General features: G+C 42.9%; 2 protein-coding genes across 2 annotated transcripts in view; one reads left to right on the top strand and one right to left on the bottom strand.

Moving 5' to 3' along the window:
• Positions 1-20,627, top strand: part of LOC306981666 (ras-related protein Rab-27B-like) — a 607,733-nt gene that overhangs the window by 136,788 nt on the left and 450,318 nt on the right. The gene's annotated exons all lie outside the window — the stretch shown is intronic.
• LOC306981195 (ankyrin repeat and SOCS box protein 13-like) overlaps positions 9,295-20,627 on the bottom strand; it is a 28,591-nt gene continuing 17,258 nt past the window's right edge. Inside the window, exons 3-6 of the mRNA XM_079580756.1 lie at positions 16,446-16,602; positions 14,968-15,102; positions 11,161-11,352; positions 9,295-9,634 (exon numbers count right to left, since the gene is read on the bottom strand). Of these exons, the coding sequence (XP_079436882.1) occupies positions 9,507-9,634; positions 11,161-11,352; positions 14,968-15,102; positions 16,446-16,602 (612 nt within the window). The 3' untranslated portion in view covers positions 9,295-9,506. The remainder of the gene's footprint in view (positions 9,635-11,160; positions 11,353-14,967; positions 15,103-16,445; positions 16,603-20,627) is intronic.

Below are 20,627 nucleotides of genomic sequence, written 5' to 3'. Positions count from 1 at the left end.
ACAAACTTTGAGGTATCATCTACCCATCACTACGTCTGTCTACCCCAGGGCAGCTGTGGCTACAATTGTAGTTTACCACCACCGAGTATGGATTGAGTGAATAATGCAATGTAAAGCATGTTTGGGTGTCCAGAAAAGCGCTATATAAAACCAATGCATTATTATTATTTATTATTATCAAACAACAGAAGCCTCTAGCTACACTTTCGAAATCTGTTCAAAAGAAGTTTTTATTTTTATGTTCATCACACATTCAGAAGGCTGAGTTACTGACTCCTCGTGTGCGTTAAAGGGGCTGGATACAAGTTGGCCATTTTATACTCACTACTGCCACCTCAGGCCATATGTGTAACTGCACCTTCTATATTAACCTCGTGCATGACGGCAATTCGGGCCGAAGTGACACATTTTTGAGTGACAGTGCAGGATTTTAGAGGCAGTTGTGGTGAACAGGTCTGAGCTCATTCTACACATTAGGACATGGCTGGAACATGTAGGGGGAGGAAAATACTTAATTTTAACATTTTTAAACTCCGTATAGTCCCTTTAAGAAGATCCACATCAACCTTCGGTGTAGATTCACTTTTCCAGCAGAGGGCGCACTATCACGATGGTTTTGTTTCACGGTGGTTCTGCTCCGGCTCCGGGTCTGCAGCTTCAATCCGGCCGCGTTACAAATATCACAGTATCCCTATCCCTATCATGTGGTGGAACAAGTGCAGAGTTCATTTGCAAACGCAGATATCTCCAGTTTGAATTATTTTCAAATGTTGGATATTTTCTTCACTGTTCTCTGCAAATGCCAGGAACAAAGTTGTGTCAATTTAATCAAGAAAAAGTGACTTTATATTTGTATGGCACTAAAACACATTTGTTATTGAAAAACACAGCTAATGTTCAAGCATAAGTTCAGTTTTTTCGTTGGCACTTACCTGTTTTTGCAAATGAACTCCTCAAGTGTCCTAAAACTCCTCTACATTTTTATTTAACTCCACACGATACAGTAAGTGTGTTTAAGATGAAGTGCCTCGAGACAAGCCTGCGATGGCGGACGAGGGCGGAGAAAGCGGACACATCAGATGTTTTTCCAAAGCCCAGGTGCCTCGGGGTCCATCTGAAATCCTCAAAGACGTAGCTCCTATGTCCTGATCCGAGCTCCTCACCCTTATGACGTGGTCAGGTCAGCGGTTAGACCCTACACAGCAATGGGCCGAGTTAGTTTGCTGGTGTAAAGCCTTCAGAGTGGCATGGGGTTGTTTTTGGGTGAGACTTCAACTCGTCAAGTTAGGAGACAACTCAAGGGGCGGTGCTTTTCTGCACTGTGAGCTGTACGACCTCTTGGCTGTGTTAATTTACACTTCCATTTCCTACCTGATGTATAGATGAGGAAAGCACAGGGTTATTTGAACTTTTAATGAAAACTGTTAAAGAGATATTTCAGGATTAGCTACTGCTGTAGAGAGTAAACTGCTACACCTGAGCTACTGCTGTAGAGAGTAAACTGCCACACCTGAGATACTGCTGTAGAGAGTAAACTGCTACACCTGAGATACTGCTGTAGAGAGTAGACTGCCACACCTGAGATACTGCTGTAGAGAGTAAACTGCCACACCTGAGATACTGCTGTAGAGAGTAAACTGCTACACCTGAGCTACTGCTGTAGAGAGTAGACTGCCACACCTGAGATACTGCTGTAGAGAGTAGACTGCTACACCTGAGCTACTGCTGTAGAGAGTAGACTGCTACACCTGAGCTACTGCTGTAGAGAGTAGACTGCTACACCTGAGCTACTGCTGTAGAGAGTAGACTGCTACACCTGAGCTACTGCTGTAGAGAGTAGACTGCCACACCTGAGCTACTGCTGTAGAGAGTAGACTGCTACACCTGAGCTACTGCTGTAGAGTAGACTACTACACCTGAGCTCCTGCTGTAGAGAGTAGACTGCTACACCTGAGCTACTGCTGTAGAGAGTAGACTGCCACACCTGAGCTCCTGCTGTAGAGAGTAAACTGCTACACCTGAGCTACTGCTGTAGAGTAGACTGCTACACCTGAGCTACTGCTGTAGAGAGTAGACTGCCACACCTGAGCTCCTGCTGTAGAGAGTAGACTGCTACACCTGAGCTACTGCTGTAGAGAGTAAACTGCTACACCTGAGCTCCTGCTGTAGAGAGTAGACTGCTACACCTGAGCTACTGCTGTAGAGAGTAGACTGCCACACCTGAGCTCCTGCTGTAGAGAGTAGACTGCTACACCTGAGCTACTGCTGTAGAGAGTAAACTGCTACACCTGAGCTACTGCTGTAGAGAGTAGACTGCTACACCTGAGCTACTGCTGTAGAGAGTAAACTGCTACACCTGAGCTACTGCTGTAGAGTAGACTGCTACACCTGAGCTACTGCTGTAGAGAGTAAACTGCTACACCTGAGCTACTGCTGTAGAGAGTAAACTGCTACACCTGAGCTACTGCTGTAGAGAGTAAACTGCTACACCTGAGCTACTGCTGTAGAGTAAACTGCTACACCTGAGCTACTGCTGTAGAGAGTAAACTGCTACACCTGAGCTACTGCTGTAGAGTAGACTACTACACCTGAGCTACTGCTGTAGAGTAGACTGCTACACCTGAGCTACTGCTGTAGAGAGTAGACTGCTACACCTGAGCTACTGCTGTAGAGTAGACTACTACACCTGAGCTACTGCTGTAGAGAGTAAACTGCTACACCTGAGCTACTGCTGTAGAGAGTAAACTGCTACACCTGAGCTACTGCTGTAGAGAGTAGACTGCTACACCTGAGATACTGCTGTAGAGAGTAAACTGCTACACCTGAGCTACTGCTGTAGAGAGTAAACTGCTACACCTGAGCTACTGCTGTAGAGAGTAAACTGCTACACCTGAGCTACTGCTGTAGAGAGTAAACTGCTACACCTGAGCTACTGCTGTAGAGAGTAGACTGCTACACCTGAGCTACTGCTGTAGAGAGTAGACTGCTACACCTGAGCTACTGCTGTAGAGAGTAGACTGCTACACCTGAGCTACTGCTGTAGAGTAGACTACTACACCTGAGCTACTGCTGTAGAGTAGACTGCTACACCTGAGCTACTGCTGTAGAGAGTAAACTGCTACACCTGAGCTACTGCTGTAGAGAGTAGACTGCTACACCTGAGCTACTGCTGTAGAGAGTAGACTGCTACACCTGAGCTACTGCTGTAGAGAGTAAACTGCTACACCTGAGCTACTGCTGTAGAGAGTAAACTGCTACACCTGAGCTACTGCTGTAGAGTAAACTGCTACACCTGAGCTACTGCTGTAGAGAGTAAACTGCTACACCTGAGCTACTGCTGTAGAGTAGACTGCTACACCTGAGCTACTGCTGTAGAGAGTAGACTGCCACACCTGAGCTCCTGCTGTAGAGAGTAAACTGCTACACCTGAGCTACTGCTGTAGAGAGTAGACTGCTACACCTGAGATACTGCTGTAGAGAGTAAACTGCTACGCCTGAGCTACTGCTGTAGAGTAGACTGCTACACCTGAGCTACTGCTGTAGAGAGTAAACTGCTACACCTGAGCTACTGCTGTAGAGTAGACTACTACACCTGAGCTACTGCTGTAGAGAGTAAACTGCTACACCTGAGCTACTGCTGTAGAGAGTAAACTGCTACACCTGAGCTACTGCTGTAGAGTAGACTACTACACCTGAGCTACTGCTGTAGAGTAGACTGCTACACCTGAGCTACTGCTGTAGAGAGTAAACTGCTACACCTGAGCTACTGCTGTAGAGTAGACTACTACACCTGAGCTACTGCTGTAGAGAGTAAACTGCCACACCTGAGCTACTGCTGTAGAGAGTAGACTGCTACACCTGAGCTACTGCTGTAGAGAGTAAACTGCTACACCTGAGCTACTGCTGTAGAGAGTAGACTGCTACACTTGAGCTACTGCTGTAGAGTAAACTGCTACACCTGAGCTACTGCTGTAGAGTAGACTACTACACCTGAGCTACTGCTGTAGAGAGTAAACTGCCACACCTGAGCTACTGCTGTAGAGAGTAGACTGCTACACCTGAGCTACTGCTGTAGAGAGTAAACTGCCACACCTGAGATACTGCTGTAGAGAGTAAACTGCTACACCTGAGCTCCTGCTGTAGAGAGTAAACTGCCACACCTGAGATACTGCTGTAGAGAGTAAACTGCTACACCTGAGCTACTGCTGTAGAGAGTAGACTGCTACACCTGAGCTACTGCTGTAGAGAGTAGACTGCTACACCTGAGCTACTGCTGTAGAGAGTAGACTGCTACACCTGAGCTACTGCTGTAGAGAGTAGACTGCCACACCTGAGCTACTGCTGTAGAGAGTAAACTGCTACACCTGAGCTACTGCTGTAGAGTAGACTGCTACACCTGAGCTACTGCTGTAGAGAGTAGACTGCTACACCTGAGCTACTGCTGTAGAGAGTAGACTGCCACACCTGAGCTCCTGCTGTAGAGAGTAAACTGCTACACCTGAGCTACTGCTGTAGAGAGTAGACTGCTACACCTGAGCTACTGCTGTAGAGTAGACTGCTACACCTGAGCTACTGCTGTAGAGAGTAAACTGCTACACCTGAGCTACTGCTGTAGAGTAGACTGCTACACCTGAGCTACTGCTGTAGAGAGTAGACTGCTACACCTGAGCTACTGCTGTAGAGAGTAGACTGCCACACCTGAGCTCCTGCTGTAGAGAGTAAACTGCTACACCTGAGCTACTGCTGTAGAGTAAACTGCTACACCTGAGCTACTGCTGTAGAGAGTAAACTGCTACACCTGAGCTACTGCTGTAGAGAGTAAACTGCCACACCTGAGCTACTGCTGTAGAGAGTAGACTGCCACACCTGAGCTACTGCTGTAGAGAGTAAACTGCTACACCTGAGCTACTGCTGTAGAGTAAACTGCTACACCTGAGCTACTGCTGTAGAGAGTAAACTGCTACACCTGAGCTACTGCTGTAGAGAGTAAACTGCTACACCTGAGCTACTGCTGTAGAGTAGACTACTACACCTGAGCTACTGCTGTAGAGAGTAGACTACTACACCTGAGCTACTGCTGTAGAGTAGACTGCTACACCTGAGCTACTGCTGTAGAGAGTAAACTGCTACACCTGAGCTACTGCTGTAGAGAGTAGACTGCTACACCTGAGCTACTGCTGTAGAGAGTAGACTGCCACACCTGAGCTCCTGCTGTAGAGAGTAAACTGCTACACCTGAGCTACTGCTGTAGAGAGTAAACTGCTACACCTGAGCTACTGCTGTAGAGAGTAAACTGCCACACCTGAGCTACTGCTGTAGAGAGTAGACTGCCACACCTGAGCTACTGCTGTAGAGAGTAAACTGCTACACCTGAGCTACTGCTGTAGAGTAAACTGCTACACCTGAGCTACTGCTGTAGAGAGTAAACTGCTACACCTGAGCTACTGCTGTAGAGAGTAAACTGCTACACCTGAGCTACTGCTGTAGAGTAGACTACTACACCTGAGCTACTGCTGTAGAGAGTAAACTGCTACACCTGAGCTACTGCTGTAGAGAGTAAACTGCTACACCTGAGCTACTGCTGTAGAGAGTAAACTGCTACACCTGAGCTACTGCTGTAGAGAGTAGACTACTACACCTGAGCTACTGCTGTAGAGAGTAAACTGCTACACCTGAGCTACTGCTGTAGAGAGTAAACTGCCACACCTGAGATACTGCTGTAGAGAGTAAACTGCCACACCTGAGATACTGCTGTAGAGAGTAAACTGCTACACCTGAGATACTGCTGTAGAGAGTAGACTGCTACACCTGAGCTACTGCTGTAGAGAGTAGACTGCTACACCTGAGCTACTGCTGTAGAGAGTAGACTGCTACACCTGAGCTACTGCTGTAGAGAGTAGACTGCTACACCTGAGCTACTGCTGTAGAGAGTAGACTGCTACACCTGAGCTACTGCTGTAGAGAGTAAACTGCTACACCTGAGCTACTGCTGTAGAGAGTAAACTGCTACACCTGAGCTACTGCTGTAGAGTAAACTGCTACACCTGAGCTACTGCTGTAGAGAGTAAACTGCCACACCTGAGATACTGCTGTAGAGAGTAAACTGCTACACCTGAGATACTGCTGTAGAGAGTAAACTGCTACACCTGTGCTACTGCTGTAGAGAGTAAACTGCTACACCTGAGCTACTGCTGTAGAGAGGAAACTGCCACACCTGAGCTACTGCTGTAGAGAGCAAACTGCTACACCTGAGCTACTGCTGTAGAGAGTAGACTGCTACACCTGAGCTCCTGCTCTAGACTACTAGATCTAGACTCAAACCGGTTTGGTCCTTCACACATTTGGAGCAGATGATCCATGATTTCACCTCAGCACGTCTCCATGACTGTAACGTGCTGTATACTGGATTTGTAACGTGCCACACAAATGTATAGACTTTCTCAAATCCTGCATCTTTCACAACTAAATTCTCTCACCTGTGATTAAGAGTTTTTCACATTTTTGAGTAGATTTGAAAATGTTTTGATTATTTTTAGGCTTTGCAAGGACTGGCTCTCACACACTTCTCAGAACTCAACTCATGTTTATTATTTGTTTACAGTGTCGGATCATCTTCAGGTGAAGACAGAGGTAATCATCTCCTATATACACAGCATTAAGACATGGAACAAAACACTTTCAGTGCAGAAATCGTGCATTTAGAATGACAAGGTGTTTGGCAAATTCAGTACTGTTTTAGCTAACAGTAGGGATGTAACAGTACACAAAAACGATTCGATTCGATGGGAGAGTACGGTTTATTATTATAAATAAAATTTAAAAATGAATTTAAAAAAAAGGTCCCAGGTTTGATTCCTACCTGGACAGGACTTTTCTGTGTGGAGTTTGCCGTTTTGTTCTCTCCGTGTCTGCGTAGGTTTTCTCCGGGTACTCTGGTTTCCCCTACAACTGGAAAACATGTACAATAGGCCAGGATGAATGAGAGTGTGTTTGAGAGTGCACATGGGGGACGACGAATGCAAACTAGCCCATGGCTACAATCCGGAGTGGCTTGTTTATTAACATGCACAGTCCCAACTAAACGAACCAATAAATAAATAAGTTCTTATTTTAGAAATGCCTTTTCCTTCTGCGCACAAGCAGCACTTGTTTCTTGACTAAATGTTGTCCACCAGTTTATGATTTAATTATAGTTATTTATTTGCTGTAAAAATCCAAAGTTTGTGTTTCCCCTTGATACTTTTTGCTCCACAAACAGCGGCTAATGTTAGCTGGATATCAAACCGTGATTATGAAGCCGACTGTAGTCAAATAAAAAGTGACTAATAAAACATTTGAGCAGCTTCATATACACCAAGCTTAGTTTAGATAGAGATGCTATTTTTGCTTCCGATACTGATACCTATTGAACATCTGCTGATCTCCAATATGAATCGATACCAGGAGACTTTTTTTGAAGTGGCTGTTGTTAGTGAATTGTCTTCTTTTCTCCAGTTTCAGATCAATAAAGTCTTATCTTTTCTTGCAAGCGAGATGTTGCAATTATATCAGTAAACTAATGGAAAAACATTACACAAGGATCACTGGACTTTTCTACTAATTATCCTTTGGAACATGACAGGCTTTTAGGTTATATTAGCACACAGCATAAAGTGATCAGTTACATTGCAAATCTAATATAAGTTCTATTCTTTAACAGCATCCTCTCCCCTCCACTCCAGCAGTTGCTATTTTATTCAATTAGGGGATCCAATCAGACTTTCTGTCATAGCCCTGATTAGCTGCTGCTAGTGTTGCCGGGACCTCATTGATAGATAGGTTTTTAATCTCAATGGGACTTTCCTGGTTAAATAAAAAAAGGAAAATTAGCATGCTGCCGCAAGCATTAGCAAGCTGCCGCTAGCAGAGCCGGTGCTGGCCCTTCTCAGGCCCTAAGCAAAAATCCACTCAGGGGCCCGACAGTGCGCATCCCAAGGCTATTCGATAAGCATTTTTTTTAAAGATATTTACATTGCCTATACAGTATATAGACTGCATATTATTTATGTTAGGAAAAATGTGACATTGCAGAATAAATGGATCTGAACTAAACATGATCTGAACAGAGCACGAATTTTGCAAAAGAAATGTTTTAAAACTCGTGCGTAAAAGTGTGAGGAGAACGACTTATTCAGAGCATCATCTGCTCCTCAATACCAAGGCTCTTATCACATTAATACAAATGTAAATTGGAGCTTATTATTTTAACACAATGTTTAAGAAACAGTGGGTGAACGGGACAATATTTACAAGTTTGCGTCCTACGTTTTTGGAGCTGCTCCACGCGCCGCCCGGTCCATGTGCTCGTAACCTCGTACCTCCTGCCTCTTTCTCTCCTCTCTCTCGGTCCTTCGTGAGAATATCCAAACCCATGCGCGCTCTGCTAGCTCCGATGTGAGATTCATCTCGTCATTTGCGGTGAGAGAGAGAGACTAGTGTGTAAACTAGTGTGCATATTAGTTATATTCATGATTTAATTTACAGTGCAATCCCTGCAAAGTTTTGAGGTTTACAAGGCCCACAGAAGATCAGTGTGTGTTTCTGACAGGAGTGGGCGTGGCATCACGATGGTGGCTCTACATCTTGATGTTGCTCATCCATCACGATGGACGATGATATCGCCCTACTGCACTGAACACATGGAGCTGCATGAGGCTGCGCTGGCTGACTGTAATAAAACCAGATGAACTGGAGTCGGCGCACAGCTCACATGTGGAGCTCAGGAGGGGATCAGGATGCGGCGAACACCGGGAGACAGACCGAGTGGGGACGCACCTGCGCCTTTGGGGTGACAGGGGGAAGGCGGAAGGTCCTCCTGCTCATTCACTTCAGCAGACGACTCCGCTTTGCTGTAATATTTGGCAAAATAGGTGGAGAGTGAGTGAGCGCTGTCAGAGAGCCTGTCACCGTAACAACGCGTGGATTAAAAAGCAAAACAACACTGTAATTTGACTGAAATGCAGGGCCCTTGCGGCAGAATTAGCATATTCCTGCCTTATTTTGTGAGCCGATCACATTTGAGATTGAATTGTCCAGGTTCTGAGCTTTGAAACAAGGTACAGCATGTAAATATATGCAGGGTGTAGCCCCTTATTGCTCTGCTATTTGTAATTATGTTTGATAGAATTACGTCTCCAAATCAGATGTCAATGTGAGAATGCTGGATGAGTAAATATAAAACTTGTAAAAGACTCTCCTGCTGTGCCACTTTTGCATGTGCTACTCATTTTGTGCAGATGTTTAGTAAACGACCCCCATGTGTACCGTTACATCCCACTAATACACCTGAAAGTGTTTAAGGATACATTTTAAAATCACTATACAATCAACATATGGACAGCTCCATGCCTCGCTTCCTCAGTACTGTGAAGATTCCTTTCCAGGTCCACAGTCAGATGTGAAGCAGCAGCACTTCCAGCAGGGATCTTGTTGGGTCCCACTGTCCTGGATTAGCCCTGGTCTGAACTTCATTGGAAGCAGAGGTATCTGAGCAGGATCTTGGGGATGTGCAGCTGTCCGATCGCCTTCGGAGCTTTGGTTCCCAGGTGGTTCCTGACCGCCAGCCGGCTCAGCTGCTGGAGGGTCAGGGGCGTGCCTACAAGGAGGACAGAACCCCAGTCAAACAGGACACTGGTCTCAGTAAAGTCCAAGTGCAGACTTTCGTACAATGACCTTTTGTTTATCAACGACTTCTAATCCCTCAACCAACTTTCCATTACCATAAAACCCACATTAAATTCAGCCCACATTTATTAAGTGTGTAGACTATTTATTTTGACCGTGGGATTTTTACTATTGTTGTAGTGAAGGTATACGAGGTTTAGTTTAGACCAGTTTATGTGCGAGTGTTTGTGATCAGTGGACTCAGCAACATAAATGCATCACACACTCTTCCCTGACAATTTCCGGTACTGTCCCAGTGTACATTTATTTTGGGAGATTCATTCAACATGAGGATGTGGAAGCGCATTTACTAAAATGAAAATCTATTCACTGTTTGTCTTTTTGAAACCACCAATGATATTTTCCATAAATGCCACCCATTATTTAAGCTGTGCTTCCCCAGCATTTTAGTGTGACATATTAGCTGCTTTAGCCCAATGAGCTTTCCATAGGGACTCGGGCAGCCTAGTCCATCCATCCATCCATCCATTTTCTTCCACTTTATCCGGGGCCGGGTCGCGGGGGCAGCAGTCTCAGCAGAGATGCCCAAACTTCCCGATCCACACACACCTCCTCCAGCTGTTCTGGGGGGACCCCGAGGCGACACCAGGCCAGCTCGGAGACATAGTCCCACCAGCATGTCCTGGGTCTTCCACGAGGCCTTGTCCCACTAGGACATGCCTGGAACACCTCCCGCGGGAGGCGACCAGGAGGTATCCGGAACAGGTGCCCTAGCCATCTCAGCCTCACCTCGCCTAGTCTCTGTCAAAATGAAAATGTACGCTGTGGTCGCTGGCTTAGTTTGATTTACTTATTTTCATTCATTTATTTTTGGACATCTGAAAATGTTCAAACTTTTTTATTGGAATAGCAGAGTTTTTTATTTTGTTATTTATTTTAACTTTATTCATTGTTAATATTTCTCTTTACATTAAAGTGATAGTCTGCGAGTTTAAATGTTTTACAGATTTAATACATTGTGTATAATTGACCAACTGTGCCTGCAAATGAAAGTAATAAAAGCCATATTAAATAATATTATTTTTCCAAAGTCCCTCCGTTGCTGCTCTCTGACACTAATCCGAATCCCCGTGTCATCACTTTGACCAACCAGGCGAGCTTTTCCTGTGAACCGTCCTATCAGGGACCTGACTCTCCTCCTTTTGCAAACTATGGGTGGGCTTCTGGTCCAATCAGGAGGTGACGAACTTGATTGTTTACTTTCAAATTTCACTCTCACTCTCTCCTCACGTTGCAATTTTACAGACGGTCACTTTAATATAAACATTACAAAGTGTAAATAGAGAAGTTTGATGTGGGAACAATGCCTTGGTTTCTCGATTCTTTTATAACATGTTTTTCTCCCCAAACACTGACCACCTTCACCACTGAACGATCATCTGACCAGAACCCTCCAAGCACTTTGAAATGGCACTTTTGCCCCCGGTGGCGACTCACTCTCGTAGTGCAGGAGGCAGTCTGCAGGGGGGGACCCGGCCGTGGTGTAGTCCACTGGTTTCCTCTCATGCTGGTCCCTGGCATAAACATTGGCCCCGAACTCCACCAGGACACGGATCATGTCAGTCCTCATGTTCTTGGCCGCGTGGTGGAGCGGCGTCTCGTGAAGCCGCGCCGCGTTCACCTTGGCTCCTGAAACATCCACAGCAGAAGAAATAAATAGACAAAATAAATAGATATAAAGTTGAACCTTTTACTGTAGATTACATAAATGTGTGGAAAATGTTTTGCAAGTCATTCAGTGTTTTCAAAATGGCCGAAATTGCCTATATTATCGGTAGAGCTGCACCGATCTGATCAGTCACAACTCATGATTGGCCGATTTTTGTGATCGGCAAAATGCGCCTATCAGATGGGCCGATCAAAATGGGATTTTCATAGACTTTCTTTCTGTAGATATACTGTTGAAAACTCTGCAGTAGTTTTAAAAGGAATTTGCGCCTACACAACAGCTCTGGAGGCACTGCTCTAAGTGCTGCCTGTATCCCTCCACGCCTCGCGGCACTACTTGTTTTCAGACAGCAGTGTAACTTAACAAAACACATGACCATAAAGGATCCACGTATGGAGCTTCTAACAGGAGGCGATGGAGGAGACGATGTGCCATGATTTACATTTGCATCTATTTCACCTTCACGCTCCCGTAGGGAACACAGACGCGATATTTAACACAAAACAGTGCTATATGAAACTACAATCAGAGGCAGGAGTTCATGAAACCTGAGAAAATGTGCACTTTGGGGCTGAAATGTCTCTAACTGGCTTGGAGTCTCCTTCTCTTTTCTTCAAATGTTTCCAAAGTTTCAGCCCAAAACCAAAATGCTGCTCCTAATTCCACTCTGTAACCATCAGGGCCGGACTGGGACTGAAAAACAGCCCTGGACTCTGACCAGCCTGGCCCAAATTAGCGTAATTGTGACACTTCCACAAATACATATTTTAACCTCTAACCACCCGCCTTAACCGAGAGCATTTTCGACTTTTTATTATTATTTTTTTTATAGGTATCATCAGCAAAAAGAACTGGAAAGGTGGTCATATTAATAATAAATAATAAATAATACTGGTCCCAAAATTGAACCTTGTGGTGCACCATACTCCACGGAATTCCTTTTAGATTCACGTTTTTCTTATACTGGGCTTTACCCAAATCTAAAAGCTTCTCAACTGGAGAGCAACAATGAAGCGCCTCATTTAAAGCTAAGACCTACAAAAGTGATGGTAACTTTTTGCCACGTCATTTTTGTTTTTTTTTTCCATTATTTTTTCTATCGTTTTTTGTCCGTGTTCTTCTCATGTTTTTGTTGCCTTTTCATCACATTTTTTGTCACTTTTTTGTTGCTTTTCCAGCACATTTTGGTTTTGTTTTCATCCTCTATTTCTCGCTATTTTGATGCTTTTCTTTACAGATTTTAGATTTGGGTAGAGCTCGGTTGAGGCGGGACCGGTGGCCCTAGAGCCAGTGGCCCTTCTGTGCTCTTCCAGAATGGACATATGGACAGTCCGCCCCTGGTAACCGTCATAAGGCACATCTGAAGCAACTACGAGTCGCAACCCGGACTGGGATTGGATTGGCCATAATAACACGCACTATAAAAAATACTTTACAATAAACTATTAAAAAAAAAAGATTAGAGATGAACTTTATTGGATCATGAGGGAAATTCTGTTGAAGTAATAAAATAATATGCAATATACAGCATGTAATAATAGGCCATCAGCCATACTATCCATCCATCCATCCATCCATTTTCTTCCACTTTTCCGTTGCCGGGTCATGGGGGCTGTTGGAGCTGTCCAAATCACATTGCACCAGCCCCTTATGGCTCCTCCTGCAGGTGGTGGGTCCACGAAAGGACGGCCTGTTGGTCTCTCATAAGAGGCTTCTGAACCGCTCTTTGTCTGACCCGTCACCTATAGGACCTGTTTGCCATGGGAGACCCTACCAGGGGCACGAAGCCCCGACAACAGAGCTCCAGGATCATTCGGGCGCTCAAACCCCTCCACCACGTTGAGGTGGCGGTTCCAGGAGGGGTCAGCCATACTAATAAAACAATAAAACAATTTACATTTACCCATCCCAGTATTTGTCACTGTTAAATTACGAATCATAATAATCAATTTAAACTATGAGATCGGCATCAGCAATGATCGGTATCGGCCGATTGATTGATAATCGGTGATTGGTTCCAAAAATCCTGATGGTAGCACCTCTAATTATCAGTGACAAAATCTGAATAATGTGTAGAGCCAGGTTTAAATGTATGGTTTTATTTTGATGATGTATTAGTGACAAAGAGTTGTTCAGAGGGAAGTCAGAATGAGCTAAATCTGTGAAAAATTTCTCATTTCAGGAATTGGATATTGAAAAATCCATGTGAAAAAAAAGCTTCCAAATGTTGTTGAGTCTAAAGTCTGGAGTCTGTAGGAGCAACTAAAGTGGAGATGTTGTTGCAAGAGTGGAATGCAAACTTTATTTGGAGAAAACGGCCCGAAAGTTTCACCATCTTCTGGCAAGAGCTTAGCAGTTAATCTGTTTTATTCTCCAGTGAGCGTCCATTAGCCAGAACAACAGAAGGCATGTGTTAGCTGTGAGTCTCGCCCGGATACCTCCTCGTTTGTCCCTTCCTTGTTTCCTGTAGTACCTCCTTGTGACGTCTCCACTGTGCTCCAGCTGTGGGGGCTCTTGGTGCCTCTTCAGTGTTTCAGAAGAAGACATTTGTAGTTCTCAATTCGGTTTAGCTGATGAGCTAGCCGCCTACGTTTAAAAAGCTGCTTTCTCCATGACCGTGCACGTGCAGACAAAGTTATATTTCTGATCAAATTTGAATTACAGCGTAATCTGGGCCTTTCATGCTGCATGTGGATACCAAACACGTTGATGTTTGTAAATGAATTAGCATGGATAAACAGCTGGAGCAGGGCCACGCTGTAGTTACTTCCTGGATATTTTTGGCTTGCTAACGAATAAACGTCATAAAATAAACATCGTGACGGGAATTATTTTTTTTTAACTCTGGCATCAACACTAAAATGTCAAGAGAGAAAACAAGCTCAACATTGACCACTGCATTGACCATCAAACAGTGGTGCTAGAATGGGACAGTAAGTGCAGCAAGGTGTCGTTTTATGGTCATCTCTGGAATCGCCCATATATGGTCATGTTTGAAAACAGTTAAGGGGGAAAACAATTTAGAAAAAATCTAAACTTTCTCTAATTATTCAAAAACTACTTTATCAAATGCAGAATTATGAACATAGTTTTCTACTAAATAAAGATACAAAGACATGGGGAGGAGCAAAGTGGTTCAACAGCCCATAAATACATTAAAAAAATGGAGAATGCTAACATGATGCTACATGTTAGCATCAGGCTAATGCTAACGTTAGCTAGGGCTTGCTACAACTGCCGTTTTTTCACTTCTACTGAACAATCTGCTGTGAGAAAATATCCATATGGACCTGATTTACACTTGACTTTATTTGTGTGTGATAAATAAGTTGATATTCCACCAGAAAATGGCAAAAAAGAGTGAAAAAGTGTGTTTCCCAAAAGATTCTATTTTCCCCCTTGGCGAGGGCACGCCCCCTTCTATGACGAGATTCCGTCTGTATCTATATGTTTTTGATGAGGGAACATTATAAGATTTGATCATAATACCCCACTTTAACACTAAAACTTATGGAAACAGCATAGATCACAATTTCTCCTGAACAAAAGAATGAAACAGTAAAATGATGACTGACCGGCGTTGAGCAGCACTTTGACGCACTGGATGTGGTCGTTGACACAGGCCACGTGCAGGGGAGTGCCGTAGTACAGGTCATAGGCCTCCAGACTGGCTCCCCGAGAGATCAGCAGCTTCACACATTCGCTGTTACCTAACGAGCACACGCACGACAAGGAAAACTCTGAGCAGAAACAAACATCAAAATGCCGACATGCTTCAGTGCTCACAAAAGATAGAATAGCTTCCTTATTTTCATCGCAAATAAAGGCAGAGCTGGAAACAAATGTGACAATTCATGTCTTGGAGGTTTTTCTATTTTAAGGTGCTTTGTGTATGTTACGGGCACAGGCGACCCAGGCCTAGGGCGCCATCTGCTGGAGGGGACACTTTCATTTTTGAACCCCATGCTCCCGTCATTTATAGGTGAGAGTGACTTGCAGTCTTTATTGTTGGAACCAAGAAGTTTCAAGCTTTCAAATGATCCCTCTCTGGTCCTTACGCCTTCGGGGAGCCGTAAAACATCACAGAGATTTTTTTTTTTTAAATGTACTTCAGAAGTAAATACAATATAACTGTTGTGAGCACGTTTCATGATGCATATGTTCAGATTATTATTATTTTTTTCAGATTTTTTATCCATGTATAAACACAATAGGATATACAAGATATGTTTAGTTTAAGGCTTGGTCCTATTGATGTGAGGCACGAGCCGCTTTAAACATGACCATATATGGGCAATTCCAAAGATGCCGTCTGTGTCTATGATCGTTTTGGTGGATGAGTTTTGCGAAAAGCCAAATGAAACATCTATTTAAACCCTTAACTCCCACCTTAACCGAGCACATTTTCTCTAGTTTGGCTTTACCCCCAGTTCAAAAGCTTCTGGAAAAAAGCTGTGAAAAAGCAACAAAACTGAGATGAAAACAATGATGGAAATGTGACAAAAAAGTGACGAAAAATTGATGAAAAAGTGCCAAAAATGTCCCCAAAATGTCACAAGAAATTGACAAAAAATGGACGAAAAAATTACAAAAAAATTACAAAAATGTGACAAAAAAATGACAAAACATTTATAAAAAATTGACAAAAAAAAAAAAAAAACGTGACAAAAAATGACAAAAAAATGACAAAAATGGGATAAAAATTTGACCAAAACATTTCAAAAAATTGACGAAAAAATGAGTTGAATGCCCAACAAAAAAATGGTGGAAAAAAAATCTGATGACGTGAGGAAAAAGATCTTCTCGGTTCAGGCAGGAGTTAAGAGGTTAAAGGCTTTGATTCTCAGTTTGGGCCTGGTCAAAAGCTGTCCACTACCCTTGTAACAACAAAAGTGCTTGTTGTTGACAGCAAATGTGAAACCCTCCTTCTCCAGAACACAGGTTGTGCGGACTGAAACGAATCGGTGGGAACTGTGTGTGAGTTTGTGATCTCGCAATAGCCCAGCTTGAAGTGCAAGCAGAAAAGTGGTGTGACTGTGAAGCAGCGTCTGACCTCCCACACAGGCTTCGTGCAGTGGAGATGCCGTTCTGGAGGTGAGTGCGGGGTTAGCTTTAGCTCCGTGCTTCAGGAGCAGGCGTACACACTCCAGACTCCCAGAGGAAGAAGCGTCACACAGGGGGGTGCTGCCGTCCACGTTACGGGCATCCACCTGAGGAAAAGGGAGGGGTAAGTTTCATCCTTTTTAGATTCCGGCACCAAGATGTTAAGGGAGAAAACTAAACATCTCAACATCGTCCCATGAGATGAGAAACAAGATTGGGTTCACGAGAGCGAGATGAGATTTGGACATAATTATTATTGATTTGTTCTTATGTTTCCATTGTATTTAGCAGTTTGAACAAAATGAACAAATTAGCTCAAAGGTTAGGGGTGGAAACTGATAACATTTTGACAGAAGTTTGTTTTTTAAAGCATTGAAAAGGCAACTGTAATGATTATTAAAGAGGGGGTTTTATGTATTTTTCAGTCACATTATCACATAGTCTATATACATATATACACATAGTCTATATCACACTACAATGATGACAAACCTTCTGTTGGTCTGTAAATGCAGTAAATTAGAATAACTGCCTTGTATAAAATGACAAAAAAATGACAAAAAATGACAAAAATATGACAAAAATATGATAAAAATATGACAAAAATGTGACAAAATAGGCCTCTGTCTCTTTAAGAACCTCTGAGCCTTTAGACACGCCCCCTCCACACGCTGTCTGTGGCATCAGTGGGGAGGGGGTTCTGCTGAGGAGCAGTGGTTGGTTACTCGGCTGGTGACGAAAGCTCGGAGGCGTCTCCAGGAGGTGGGGGCGTTCCTAGGAGGACTCAGGCAAACCTATCCCTAAAATGGCCGCCATCAGAGTTTTTACAGATTACTCAGAAATACGTGAATGTGTCAAGGCAACACTTCAGGCATGTTTTTAATGAGGGAGTCATTTAAGCCAATGCTTGATATTGACTTTTTGTAGTGTACCGATTATCTTTACGATTAATCGATTAATCGCTTAGCTGTGAATGGTGTAGGGAATTTTTGCATTTTTTTTAATCACATGAAGTTAAAGTGGCATCACTTGAGGACGTGTTAATGGAGTAAACCTAAAGTGAGTGTTTTTGGAGGCTCTTAGTGCCAATTCTGCTTCATGACTGGATTAGACAGACGGATATTACTGCAGACCCTAACTTCAAAAACAGAGTAGGTTTCCATGAAAAATAAAAAAAATGTTAAAGTAATTTTTGCTCTTTTTAAGTTTGTGTCTATTAGAAAAACGATTAATCGATTACTCAAATAGTACTATTTCAATAATCGATTAGTTGTTGAATAATCGATTAGTTGTTTACGCCCGAACATATACACATACACATAGGGCTGCTCTATTATTGAAAAAATAATAATCACGATTATTTTTGTCATAATTGAAATCACGATTATTCAAACGATTATTTGTTGCCTTTAAAAAAAAACATCAAAAAAGTGACAAAAATCCAGCAAAAAAGTGACAAAAATCCATAAAAAAAAGACAAAAATCCAGCAAAAAAGTGACAAAAATCCATAAAGAAAAGACAAAAATCCAGCAAAAAAATGACAAAAATTAAAAATTTGAAAAAAAAACAACATTAAAAATAATAATAATTTTAAAAATAAAAATACAAAAAAAAATATTGAAAAAAAATATTATAATCGATTTTTTGCAATTATGCTAATTTTGTAATCGTTTACTGTTGTAATCGAAATCGTAATCGAATTTCGATTAATTGCACAGCCCTATACACATATTTATTTTCTTCACTTCTATACATTGTTACATTGTTTATACATGTATGACCCCATGCTTTTATGTTTCTGTCGATGTGGATGGTAAGTCTAATATTTTGAACACACTAAAGTGAAGCATTTATGACACAGCAGTGCTGGGGCAAAATATGAAACCCTGACCCATCACAAACTTCAGCCCTGTGTACCTACATGCCCCACACGTGCACACATGACCATCTGAGCTGTACATGTGTGTAAACCTGAAGAGTGTGGCTCATGAACGAGGGAAACAGACAGTATGAAACCAGGACGCAGTTACTGATTAGCCTGGCTACATAAACACACACACATGACACGAACATGCTATGCTATGCTATGCTATGCTATGCTATCTGCGCCTGTGCGTCATCTCGCGCTCACCTATGTCTCCGAAGAAATACGGCTGTGGTTTTTCCACCTCCATGTCGTGGTAGCTAGCAGTGCCTCTGACTGAGCCACACGCTCCGCTGTTTGTAAACAGAGGCGGAGTCACGTGGTCGGCAGTAACTGGGGCAATGGTCACGTGAGGGGGGCAGGCACGTGGCGCATGTTTGCCTCTTCTGAGCAGCGTGAAGAAACATCATTCAGAAGCAGGGGCGGACTGGCCATATGTCCGTTCTAGGGCCACCGTCTGGCCTCTCACTTTACCCTACCCGTACCCCCCCGGGCGTAACCGAGCTTTACCCAAATCTAAAAGATCTTTTTCCTCACGTCATTAGATTTTTTTTCCATCATTTTTTTTGTTGGGCGTTAAACTCATTTTTCTTTTTTTTGTCACTTTTTTGTCATTTCTTTTGTCATTTTTGTGACATTTTTGCCACTTATTCATCAATTTTTCGTTACTTTTTTGTCAAACTTTTCATCTCAGTTTTGTCGCTATTTTCACAGCTTTTCTCCAGAAGCTTTTGGACTGGGGCAAAGCCAAACTGGAGAAAATGTGCTCGGTCCAGGTGGGGGTCAAGGGGTTAAAAGAAAAAGCATCCAAAAACAAAAATGCGCTGGAAAAGCAACAAAAAACCAACAAAATGTGACAAAAACGTGACGACAAAGCAATGAAAAAAGCGATGAAAAAGCAACAAAAAAATGAGACGTTACAGTGTTGCTCTCCAGGCAAGAAGCTTTTAGATTTGGACAAAGCCGAACTGGAGAAAATGCTCTCGGTTAAGGCGGGGTAAGAGGTTCACATATGTGCTAATTTGGGCCAGGCTGACCAGAGTCCAGGGCTGTTTTTCAGTCCCAGTCCGGCCCTGTTCAGAAGCCTACTTTTATTTTTGTATTATTTACTTCTGCTTGATTAATATTCTAGTGAAGTATCTTTACTCTTAATTGAATGAAAAAAAAAAAAGTTATGCCACTGATTTTGAAGTTACAAAAACTAAAATATATTTTGTAGTGTTTGATTTTCAACTTTTCTTCAGAAGTAGGGCTATACAAAACCATTAAACTTGAAGTATTAGGCTTTTATAAATATTAAGCTATTGAATGATGACAAAGCCCGCATGCTTACTCCAAAAAGACTGCTTTATTGAACCAACGCTTTGATCCAAATGGATGCCACTCCTATATAAGTCAGAGTCAGACACACTTAGTTACACCAGATGTTAACACGCACTTTATAAAAAGACACATTTGCATTTTTTTCCCTCACTGTCTGAGATGAAACCAGAATGAACACATGCTTTTCCAGCTCTGCCTGTACATTTTCATCTGGATTGAGATCAGGACTTTGTGATGACCACTTCAAGACATTTACTTTGTTATCCATAAGTCACTTTGTAATCAGTTCTATTTCACATGTTTCATCAGCCATGTATGGCTTTCATTGATGCATAATCTCTTGGACGTTCCACTTCCCACCTGAGAAGATAAAACGATCTAACTGCTCCACTCACCCTAACTCTTTTTCATGGGAGTCCTGGTTCCAGAGGAGAACCTATTGTATGTTTAGTGGTAGGGGAAACCGGAGTACCCGGCGGAAACCTACACAGGCACAGGGAAAACATTCAAATTTCACACAGAAAGACCCCGTCCAGGTGGGAATCGAACCTGGAACCTTCTTGCTGTGAAGCGCTAACCGCTGCACCACTAAACACTGCTTTATTACAGTTGTTCACTAGATTTGATCCATGAGCAAAAGTTAGGCTGATGTTACGGTGACCAGAAGTACCTGATTACCCAATAGATTTGTCCAAAACCATTGATCTCTCCCAGGTTTTCAGTGTTTTGGACAATATAGTCATAACTATATAGTCTAACAGACTTCACACTTTTGGCCAATGTGAATATCAATTATTGAATATAATAGCAATAAAATATCTACATTCTAGCATCTCCTCAATGCGGATTGGTGCATGAGAAGTGAAGTTTTAACATTCACCGTG

Source organism: Gobius niger, assembly GCF_951799975.1.
Source record: "Gobius niger genome assembly, chromosome: 22".
In the NCBI taxonomy this organism is placed as follows: Eukaryota; Metazoa; Chordata; class Actinopteri; order Gobiiformes; family Gobiidae; genus Gobius; species Gobius niger.
Note: the sequence above shows the minus strand (reverse complement) of the source record. Positions and strands in the feature narration are given on the sequence as shown.